We start from the raw sequence: 12,515 nt of genomic DNA, 5'->3' as shown, positions 1-12,515 counted from the left end.
TGAACTTTTACAATATTGGCAATTATTGGTTTGTGTGTTATTAGTCCAAAAGACAAAATGAGCTTTCAAGAACTCGGACTTCCAAGAAGTCTCCATTGAGACCCCCCCCACCGATGCTACGAGAGCTTTGACTTATGGTAGGAACATGGGGCCTCATTTATCAAAACTGTCTAAGGGCTTCTTGAGACGAGCGTATGCGCAAATATGCTTGCCTCAGCGTTTTTGTGTAGTGAGCGAGGTTGATTTGCACGCATGCCTGCGCATAGTACTGCACATTTTTGTGCATGCATGGCCTGTATATAAATGCGCATGACGCCCGCCCGCCCTGATTTACAAGGCTATTTAGCTTAATGAAGTATGCTTTTCCTGGTGATTTAGCGCAGCATTTTGCACATACTGTTGCGTTTTTTTCATGCATATGCGGTGCGCACAATGCACTGCACAAATACGTTAGTCTGAAGACACCCTAACACTAATTCCTGTTTCACTTGAACATAATTACGCAGCCTTTTGCATGCGCAAAATTTGCATGGCAATACGCAGGTAATAGAACGCATTGATTTAAATGGGTTTGTCGACTTAAGCGTATTTTGCAAACACATTTGTTTAGCGCAAAAAAATATGCAACTTGCTCTAATTTCCTGCGCACTTGAGACTTTTTGTGAGCACAAATACGTACGACTTGTGCTCAAAAAGGTACAGTAGAACACGCACGTGCAAATACGTGACACAAATGCGCTTGTAAATGTCCTTACACTGACCTTGTAGCCTGTAGAAACCAATCACAACGCAGCTTTCATTTTACCACAGCGGGTTAAGGATTGAAAGCTGCTCTGTGATTGGTTGCTACGGGCTAGTTTTAGCATTAGTTTTGATAAATGAGGCCCTTTACAGAGTCTCATGTATCAAAGCTGTCAAATGGTAAATCCGGCCTTGTTGCAGATAGTAAACAATTTATTTATTATCTATTTATCCCGAGCAGTTTAAAATTTTTGTCCAATTTAGGCTACGTGCACAAGAGCGCAAAATGTGGACTCTAGAGATAAGCGAGTATACTCGCTAAGGCACATTACTCGAGCGAGTAGTGCCTTAGCCAGGTATCTCCCCGCTCGTCTCTAAAGATTCGGGGGCCGGCGGGGGAGAGCGGGGAGATCTCTCTCTCTCCCCCGCTCCCCGCCGCAACTCACCTGTCACCGGCGCCAGCCCCCGAATCTTTAGAGACGAGAGGGAAGATACTCGGCTAAGGCACTACTCCCTCGAGTAATGTGCCTTAGCGAGTATACTCGCTCATCTCTAGTGGACTCCATTCTTTTGAATGCAGCCATACACATGATTCCTTGACAATGGTGCTGCAAAGTAAAAAATCGCTGCATGTCCTATTTTTTTCACCTGTTGTTTTCGATGGGACCTTAAAGACATCACATGGCACTTGCATGTCACGCGATGTGCAGGTGAGTGCGATGTGATGTTTACCATTTCCCCAGATCACAGCATGTAGGGGGTAACAGCCGACTCCCGCTATGGGGTGACGCAGGTTCAGCTTTTGATCCCGCACCATCCAGATGACTAAGGTGATCAGACGTCCAAATTTAGGCAGTACAATCCCGCTTTGGGACCCTGTGTCTCGCTTTCTGCAGGGTCCCAGGCGGGGCAGCCGTCTGTCCCCATTTCAGGATGCGGGGTAACCATTAAAGTGATTACCAGCCGGGGTGCCGTAGCTCCCCAGCTGGTATTCACTCAATAGTGCCACGGCCGGATGCGCATACTGAGGGCAGTGTGCATCTGGGATCTTCGTCCCCTCCTCTCCTGACCTTTCCTCCTCGGTTCCACAAAAGGAGAGAATAAGGGAGGAAACGCTGCTGTGGGCGCACATGCATCAGCCCACAGCAGCACTGGCAAGAGGAGCAGTGGTGCTCTGAAGACCAGAAGAAGGTTTCAGGGTGAGGCTAATATGGGGGTCACTGTTACTACTAGGGTCGATATAGGAGCACCATTAGTAATAGTGTCCCCTATATCAGCCCCAAGTGTAAAGGGATTACCACCGAGGCCACTGTGTGTGTGTGTATGGGGGGGGGGGGGGGGGGCAAGAGTCATTATCACTACTGGGGCTACTGTGGTTGGTCATTGTTAGTAATTAGTACTAGTGTCCCCTATATAAGACCCAGATGTAAAGGGATTACCACTGAGGCCAATGTGGGGGTGGGGCAAGGGTCATTATCACTACTGGGGCTACTGTGGTTGGTCACTGTTACTACTGGGGTAGATATAGAGGACGCTATTAGTAATAGTGTCCTCTATATCAGCCGGAGTAGTAATAGTATTATCACTGAGGCCACTGTGGGAGGGTTACTATTACTACTGAGGCCACTGTGGGGTCATTACTATCACTGAAGCCACTGCTGGGGTCACTATTACTACTGAGGCCACTGTGGGTGTCACTATTACTACTGGAGCTACTGTGGGGGGTCACTATTACCACTGAGGCCACTATGGCGGTCACTATTACCACTGAGGCCACTGTGGGGTTCACTATTACTACTGAGGCCACTGTGGGGGACACTATTACTACTGAGGCCACTGTGGGAGTCGGCTCGGTGTAACTGTCTCTGGGTTCCTGTCATCACCAGGTAGGTAAGGGAGGGCTAGCAGTTAGGGATAGGAAAAGCGGCCTGGACCTCTTCACCTTCAGGGGTATCTCCAGGTGGGGAACAGATTTAGCCCATCTGAGTTCAGGGTCAGCTTCGTTCTCGTTCTTTGTACTGAGCTCCAGCTGTCGCGTATTTTCCGTTTTGAAGTCAGCTGTCCGTACTGCCAGATTTTTCCACCCAGCAGGACGAAACAGTGGATCCACAACCGCATCGTAACAGTCGCATAGAATGATTTCCAGTCAAAATTCGCACCAGTGATACAGATTTTGACTGTTTTTTTGATGCGGAAATACTGCGTAATTTGCTCCCTGTCTTTTTTTTAAATGGCCCTGTACATTTTATAACAACGGAGGTAAAAACATATATCGTGATAGACCCCACCCCCTGACCTCATCCCTTTGTCTTGCTTTGACCCTGAGAAAATCTGGTCACCTTAACATGATATAAGTTTATGTCCTGGCTGCGGGTCACTTTGTGTGGTTTTAAGGGGTTAAAGGGGGATCATCTGTTCAGGATCCTTATTTCTTGGTCAGGGTGGAGGTTGCATTCCATGGTCCAAGCCATTCACTTGAATAAGCACTATGTAATGCTTTATTTCTGCTATGGTGGTCCTGCAGGAAAACTAAACACTTACTGCCAGCTGTCCCCACTGATTTCAGCTGATTGGTGGTGTCCCAAGTGAAGGACCCTTTTTGATCAGTCCTTCGTCAAGGGACTCTTCTGACATACATAAAATGTCCCATTTATCATACTAGTGCCTTTGGTTCTCCTTAAGCACCAGGGCCCAGATGTGACTACTACCCTTATAGCTACATCCCTTACAGCTGCTAACATCCATGTATAATGTCTTAGTGGACACCGATACGCCTTTTTACAGCAGTCACTAAGGTTTTGATGCATGCACCTTATGGCACATCAGAATAAGGCCGGCATGGGTCTTCTATGCCAGCAGAAGTGGGGGCTTGGCTGTCTAAAGACACCTAGGCTTCAGTTCTATCAGCCAGGAGTGGAAAAAATCTCTGATCCTATCCATTTTCCTTTTTACTTGCCACGGTCAGTGTGACTATGGCATGTAAAAGGCTGACAGAGGGTGAAGGCTCCATTTGTTACCCATTAGACACCCACGATTTGATCACAGGGTGTAGATTGCTTGATAAGGCACATGGAGGCTAGAGGATGGCCTCTAGGTCTGCCATCTACAGTAGCCTATGAGGCCGAGCTAGAGAGCAGCCTTATGGGCCGATATAATACACTGCAATACTAAAGCATTGAAGTATATTATAGGAATGATCATTGTTGATAAAACTGAAGTCTCCAAGTGGGAAAAAAATAAAAAGTTAAAAAAAGATTAAAAAAATACCGATCCCCTTATAATACAAGAAACATAAAAAACACATTTTTGGTAGCAACTAGAGATGAGCGAACGTACTTGGTAAGGGCGATTTCGCAATCGAGCACCGCGATTTTCGAGTACTTCACTACTCGGGTGAAAAGTACTCGGGTGCGCTGTGGGGTGGGGGTTGCAGAGGGGAGTGGGGGGTAGCAGCGGGGAACAGGGGGGAGCCCTCTCTCTCTCCCTCTCCCCCCCACTCCCCACTGCAACCCCCCGCTCACCCACAGCGCATCCGAGTACTTTTCACCCGAGTAGTAATGAATTAGAAAATGGTATCATTAAAAAGTATAACTCATTCTGCAAAAAACAAACAAAGATCCTACACCATTGATGTCAGGGGTCTTTGAATGCAACAATACAAAAAAACAGATCTTTTTTAACCAATCCACTGTCTGATGTCTAAAGACATTCTGATTGAAGGCTGTACAGCTCCGATGTCGGAAGACATCCGGCAGGGTATTCTTACTGTACATTACTGGCCACTCTGTTGTCGGGGGTCTCTCCAGCATGATACATACCATAGTACTGGCTCTAGCCAGCAGATGGCGCCATTGTATAATGGCAGAAAGAGAAAGCCTTCTAGGAAGCCCTGAATCCAAAATTGGATTGCAAAGGGTTAAAAAAGTGTGAAAAAGTTTCAAAACATTAAAAAAACATTCAAATTTGGTATCAACATAATTGCACGGACCGTCAGAATTACAGTGAATACTGTAACATAAATAAAAAAGCATGCCAGATTTATTGATAATATTAATCTTGCCTCTAGAAAAAAGGAAAAAAAGGGATTGAAAAGTTATATATTCCCCGAAATGGGATCATTGAAGACTAGAGCTTATCCTGCAAAAACAAGCCCTCATAGAACTCCGTTGATGGAAAAATAAAAATGTTATGGCTTAACTTACAAAGACTGAAAAATCGGTTGCTTATTAGGACTAGAGATGAGCGAGCGTACTCGGTTCGGGTGTTTTTGCACTTGAGCACCGCTTTTTCCGAGTAACTGACTACTCGGACGAAAAGATTCGGGGGGTGCCGGGGGGCGGCGTGGTGGAGCGGGGGGTAGCAGTGGGGAACAGGGGGGAGCTCTCTCTCTCTCTCCCCCCCCCCCACTCCCCTCTGCAACCCCCCGAATCTTTTCCTCCAAGTAGTCAGTTACTCGGAAAAAGCGGTGCTCGAGTGCAAAAACACCCGAAAAGAGTACGTTCGCTCATCTCTAATTAGGACCTAACACGGGCCTAACATTACGGGGATAGTATCGCTGATCACAAATATGACACTCCTATTGGGTGCGATGGAATAAAAGTCACCGGAAGTGAACATTTTTAGTTGAGTAATACATTTGGAGAGAAACCTAAAGATAGGTCTCATATATATCCAAATTTTCTAGCGATAATGCTGGCCTTGTTGCCCATAGGAACCAATCAGAGCTCAGCTTTCATTTTTTCCAGACCACTTCAAGCTCCAAGTATCTACACAATACTCATTAGGGGATCAGAAAGGGTATTTTGCTTTAATGGGCCTCATGTACACAACCACATTATGTACCTCACTGTGCTTCTGATTTTTAAAATGTTTCTAAGGATGTTTTTTATTTCCATAGGTAAGCTGTATTGATAGAGTCATTTTTAGACATTTTTCATATTTTTGTCTAAACTCTGTGTCATGCGTTTAAGGACTGACGATTGTTGCTACATGCAACAAGCACAGTTTTTACACAGTTTCAATAAATAAATCTTATTTGTATAGCGCAAACTTATTTGACAGTGCTTTCAAGTAATTTATTTATTACTTCCCGCCAAGTGGGGTACTCATTTTACCGACCTTGGAAGGATAGGTCAACCTGAACCATTCAGGGATTGAACTTGCAACCTTCAGGTCGTGAGCAAGAGCTTAGAACTGCATCTCTGCTGCCTTAACACTCAGTGCCACACAAGGCTCTGTAAATGAGGCCTATTGTATGATCTATGGTAAAATAAGATGCTTTGTGATTCAGTGTGATGAATAATTTAGACATGTGGTAGATCAAAAATGCCTCTGAAAAATGGAAACCCATCAGACAAGTCCAGTAAAAAGCTATGAAATTAAAATTATTGTAAGCGAGTGAGACAAGCAAACAACGTGACTAACGACTTAAAAATGAGCGAGAAAGAGCCAAGACATCAAGGGCTGCAGAGACCTCAGAACAGAATGAGGCAAAAAATTAAAAAAGAGAGGGGAAGAGCCAGGACATCAATGGCATCAAAAAACACAGATCAGCGGAAGCCCCGACTACAGGTACTGAGGGAAGGAGCCACTATATCAAGGACTTCCAGGATCCTGAAACAGCATGAAGCCAGATTTCAAAAAGAGATAGACAAAACCATTGCATCAAGGGTGGTAAGGCTGGAAGGTTTTCAACAATGAGTAGTTCTAACAAATATCTTCAGACAATATTTATCTAGATAGATATATACCGGGCAACGCCCGGTGTGTAAACTAGCTATCCTTATTTTACTAAGTTGTACCTAGTATGGCACCCTAACACTAACACTAGATTCTTTATAGCATCATACTTTGAGACATATTACTAAAGTATTACAGTACTTACCCCTGGAGGATACTGAAGAGCAGGGTAATCAGTATGAAGACTCAATTTTCCAGATGTGTAGGCAACATTATTGGCATCGATCTTATCTTGCACTTGCCAGGTATATCTGAAACACAAGGCAGACATTAATGAAATACTATGCTAAATTTGCTTTAAACCTTTGTTGGTGACACATGGTAAGACCCTTCCACTCCATGCCGTATGGATAGAGACTAACCATTTGGCACTTGGGTTGAATGGTTGGACCCCTTCATCTTTCCAGGCTTCACAAAATGTGTTTGCACAGTTGTTTGATGAGTATGGATACAATAGCAGAGGTCATCTTTGACCATCCTGAGATAGCCATGAACATTAGATATTAACAGTCATATGATCCAAGTATTAAAAGATCTGTCCATAAACATTCACAATCAAATTGCCTTAGTTGTTCAAGTTCTAGACAGATAGTAAGGGTAGACATCTCAGGTACTGGCTTACATTTTGGGGACAATAGCCACTAATTTTCTAAAAAACAAACAAATTTTGGAATACTGAGTACAGATTTAGCAAGTCAGAGGTTTTGTTCACATATGCATCCTGGCTTCTCTTCATGATCGAAGCTACAGTATGGCACTGTGGTGGAATGGTTGTACTTATACTGGTGATGTGATTTTGTTGTGTCTTGACAGAAAAGCATGGCACCGCATGCTGCGCTGATCATATTATCAAATCTGATGGAAGTGTTAACAGAAGCTCAATGCCTATTTTCCGTAATGATTTGCTCAAAATTCCTTCAAACGACCGAAAATGAGCACTAATCGTTACATGTAAATGTGGGCATCATGGACTTTTTTCGTTTGAACGATGATTTTAGGGTGAACTTGAGATAAAGTGTCTCTCAATAGACCACATGCTGTTATCTGTACGGGAGCCTGCAGACATTATTGTAATTTGCCGGCAACTGCGAGCAGAACAATGCAGCTGTGTGCACAGCTGGGCGTGTGATAAATCACGTGCTGGGCTCTGCAAACAGCTCCTGGAGGCCCCTTTACGTGCAAATGAAGATGATAAAGTGTAATGGCCATTATCACTTTATGCAAATAGATCGCAAAATCCTTCAATCTTTTAGTAATTTGAAAGATTATCTTTGTGTGTAAATGGGCCTTTAATACAATGTATGGAGCCTCTAATGCAAGTGTGAACATGTGATAAACTGGAATGAAACTGATATTTAGGGCTGATGGGTCTTTCCTTGTTGGTAACTATTACAGTAATGTCTTTCCCTTACTGGTTACTCGCAGAGTAAAGTATGGGGTGATGGTAAAAGTGCTAGTCACTGCTCTCTGGTATGGTGTAATGCAAACCCCAATAGAAGTAAAAATCCAGAGTCAGGATGGGGAAAACAGTTCAATTCAATTTTACTTGTTCCAAAGCTTCACTGTACAATATCCATAAAAGATGAATGGACAATTATTTTTAATTCAAACTAAGTCCAGTCCTGATGGTGGTGGCTATAGTGCTTGCTATCTTGCTGCTCCATATTATCTATTGTGAGTTTTGCATCATAACCCTGGAGTTTGTAGCCTTCCTGTAGCTTAATACTGCCTACTGTGAGTTTTTGCATCACGGCTTTGGAGTCTACAACCTTCTCAATTCACTGCTTACTCAACAGTAGCCGAATCCTAGGTTTGCTGTGAGTGATTGATCCTTAAACCAGCTTAACTTTGTACACTACACACTATAACATAACTGCAGAAACTGCTATAGGCATTGTGCCTCTCATCAGCCTGATGCTGATTGGTTGAACTAAGAAACTAGAATATTGACTGTTCTACCCCCTCTAAACTGCATTCCGCCTAGCCACCACCTATAAGGAACTAGACAGTGATTAAGTGCATAATACATTCACAGGTATAAACACAGAGATAACAACATTCCCATGTAGTTGCAGTACAGGGTCACTACAAACATAGCCTAATCATGAATTTAAAGAATTTCAAAGGTTGCGCATACCCAAGAGAAAACTATCCAGTAGCATGTTGAGCATGTACAAATTGGAATGATATGGTCTAAATGTAAAGTACTCCTTCAAGGATATCTATCTTCCCAGTACTCATCAGTTTTTCATTTGTATACATCTTAGAATGATAAACATCTTCTGTATGTCTTCCAGATGACTTTTCCAACACTATTTTGATACCAGAATAGCTTACCCACAAAAGTCTATAAAATATCAACTTCTTGTCTCAGCAGGAAATGAATCAGTATTTGACTTTGAAGTTCATAGCTAGTTGTCAGAATCACTTTGTTCACGTTACAACAAAAATCACATCCGAACATTTCTTGGCCTTAATAGGATCAATGTTTGCCTTTAATATAGACAACCCGTTTTCTGCATTATGGAATATGAGCAGCATATTACAGATGTTCACAATTTCCGCACTATGTATTGATATGTGGCTTGACTACAGACACCACATCAATAGATTCTCGTTAAGACGCTCCTCTGATAGGGTGTTGAAATTACATATAACGGGATGGCGCCTGTTGCATTTGCCAATGTCTCAGTTTCCTATGTTCCCGTTGCCATGCTGTCTATACTGGGTCACAAGACTTCTTAACATGTTAGGCATGTCTCATCTGGTTGGTTACGACCTGCTAAGGCTGGGCAAACCTTCCCTAAGTGTTCGGGTTTCTGACCTCAGATTTGTATAACCACACTTTTGCCTATCAATTATCGTACAGTACTTTGGAATAGCATCTATAAGTAATCAGCTGTTGGTATTGGAGATTACTCAAGGGATCTCAACTGGGGCTTCCCTTGGGAAGTCCATACACCTGTGAGACGCATTGTCCCATATCACAGTCATGTACCACATGGAAATAAATGCATATATTGAACCTGAAAAAATATATATTGGAGAAGCCCTATATTTGTAATTGTACAACAGAACATGGCCAAAAATAGATAGAACTGCTCTCTTCAATGCAGAAAATTGCATAATGATGGAAAGCAGGACAGAACCAGAATGGAACCATAGGGCTCAATATGTCAGACAGAGATCTCTTATATACTGACATGCCAAAAGAAACAAATATCGTGTAGGACTTCCTTTAGCTCCTCTAGCCCGGTGAAATGCAGCAACTCAACGTGGCATCAATTCCACAATTGTACGGGAGATGTCTGGAGCTATGTTGAGCCATCTGGATAGCCCCCCACAGCTCCATGATATTTGTAGGTACAGAATCTTGGGTGTGAATAGACCCCTCCACCGCTTCCCATAAATGCTTGATTGGGCTTATATTGGGCAAACGAACAGGCCACATAATCCATAGGAACTCTGTAGAATGCTCCTCAAACCAATTCTGGACAAATCGCATCTGGCTGCAATATCGCATCATTGTAGGGATATATGAAGTTAATAGCTGAAAACGGTAACCAAGCAGTGTAACGTAGCAGACACTGGTCAATGACATATTTCGGAGGACTAGTGGACCCAACCCATGCCATTAGAACACACCCCACACTGATATAGAACCACCACCAGTCTGCACAGTGCTTTGTTGACAACTGGGTCAATGGCTTCACAGAGTCTGCACCATACATGAACCATATTATCAGCCTGAAATTGGTATCATGACTCATTGGACCATGGCACTTGTTGCCTGTCCTCTAGGATCCAATTAGAAACCTGACAAACCCAGGTAAGGTGCTGTGTCTGGTGTTATGGCTTTAACAGTGGCATGCTAGTGGGTCTCCTGCTTCCATATCCCATGGAAGCTAAAGAACATTGCACTAACCTGTGGGACCTCCTGTATTAATTGTGAATGTGATTTCTGCCAGGGTCACGTGTCTGTTCACATGGACAATTCCAGCCAGACGCCTCCGGTTGTGAGCAATAAGCACCCATGGGCAGCCACTGTGCTGTCCATTGTGGGTGGTAATACCTTCATTGACATATTCCTGCTACACACGTGACACTGTGGATCAAGAAATGTTAAATTCTCACACAACTTTGGAAATTGAGTGCCCCATGCATATGGCACCAACTATCACGCCTCATTCTAACTCTGATATTTGACATTGTTCGTCATGAGCATGCTGGCCAGCATTCAACCTCACAGGAAAGCACCTCACAACTTATATAAGGTAATGCCACTTCATAATCAATTTACATACTGGTATCCCATGAATTTTGGCATGTTAATGTATATATATGGTGTGTGTGTTTCTTCAGCTACTTTGCTAGATCATGCCTGATGAAGAGACTTAAGCTGTCTCAAAAGCTTGAAATTTAACATTTATCTTTGTTATTCATCGAAAAGTATTTTATCTACAAGATTATTTTTTTCATGCTGAGAGTAATAACACATTTTTGACTTAGCTAACACTGCAACAATAGTTTTCAGATTGAATGTGAGTCTTGTCTTGTCAAAATCCATTTGATCAATTAAGTATAGTAATGAGTTGACATTTACAGTTGAAATTACATCTTTCTAACTTTATTCATGTATTTCAGAGTTTTAAGATCCTACACACAAGGCACCTATGTATCTTCAGTTTCACGAGAAATGGCCACTGGGGAACATCATTTAGCAGTCTGATGTTTTTTCTAAGAAGCACAAAGTTCATAACACCTCAGATTCCATCTGCTTGTTCTTTGTCGAATAAAATCTGACCTCTTCACCTATAACACAGTCCTACAAGGCATAACTTGTACTTTCTCACTTCTCCATACCAGGAAGGTGCAACTTTCACACTCAAACAACTCAACTTGGTGTTTACACTGCATGTAACTGACAGCAATCCTAGACTTCTCAAGACTGACCTTCTAAACATGACTCTAACCTTAGACGTGTTACTACTGTTCCCTATTCAACTTTTTGAAAAAAATCCTGAATCCAGTATTTTATACCTGGTTGACTAACAACTAATCCATTATGAATACTGCAACTTTTATGGACTCGAGTAAAGAAATCCACAAAATGTCTATCTTATTTTTGGATTTAGTGAATGCCCACCTTTTTTCTTTTTTTAAATCAGTGTTTATTGAGATTTTACAGTATATCAGGGTTAACAGCATATCCAGAGTGTTAGGCCGCCTGCACACGGGTGGAAATCCCGCGGCGGTATTTCCCGCGGGATTTCCGCCACTGAAAGTTTGCATAGGAGTGCATTACAATACGCACTCCTATGCAGACGGCTGCGGTTTGGCCGCGCGAAATCTCGCGCGGCAAACAAACCGCGGCATGTCCTATTTTTGTGCGGGGCACGCACTCACCCGGCCGCCGGCTCCGGTCTGCGCATGCGCCGGCTGCGCCGCAGCCGGAACATGAAAGAGCCGGGGCTGCCAGACGCGGTTGAGTACGCACTCGTCTCTGCAGGCGCTCGGGTCGGGTCCCACGGCGAGAATTTTTGCTGCCGGATCCGACCCGCTCGTCTGCAGGCGGCCTTAGAGTCAGTTGGCTCAATGTTACAAATGGTTATTTTCACAACATTCTTAGATAAACAAAGTTCGGAAAGGACCACCCCGAGATCGGACTCGGTTAACAACTCCTAGTGGGCCTCTCCAAAAACCATGAGACAGACAACAAAGACAAGACAGGAAAGGGAGGGGAGAGGGGGGTAGGAGGTTAGGATAGTAGGAGCCATAGGGGGAGTAAGCTTCTCTACTGTGGGGTGTTTATGGGGACCAGTAATAGCGTCTACTTGAGAAATAGTTCGGGGGGAGCGACTTGTCCTCAGATGGGGGGGAGTAATAAGTCAAGGGGGGACAGTCACGGGTAAATATTGGGCTTCAGAGGAGTTCGACTTCACCCTCGTCTGTCAAGCTGCATCTAAAGAGGTCGACTCGTCTCTCATAGAGCGCCACATACTCCAAATTTTTAGAAAATTATCGTGAGTGCCCTT

General features: G+C 43.5%; 1 protein-coding gene across 1 annotated transcript in view; it reads right to left on the bottom strand.

Moving 5' to 3' along the window:
- BBOX1 (gamma-butyrobetaine hydroxylase 1) overlaps window positions 1-12,515 on the bottom strand; it is a 113,357-nt gene that overhangs the window by 16,623 nt on the left and 84,219 nt on the right. The window contains exon 5 of the mRNA XM_066583222.1: window positions 6,626-6,731. Within this exon, the coding sequence (XP_066439319.1) occupies window positions 6,626-6,731 (106 nt within the window). The remainder of the gene's footprint in view (window positions 1-6,625; window positions 6,732-12,515) is intronic.

The sequence above is a fragment of the Eleutherodactylus coqui genome, chromosome 11 (genome assembly GCF_035609145.1).
Source record: "Eleutherodactylus coqui strain aEleCoq1 chromosome 11, aEleCoq1.hap1, whole genome shotgun sequence".
Lineage (NCBI taxonomy): Eukaryota > Metazoa > Chordata > Amphibia > Anura > Eleutherodactylidae > Eleutherodactylus > Eleutherodactylus coqui.
This window is presented reverse-complemented; position numbering and strand designations above follow the sequence as displayed.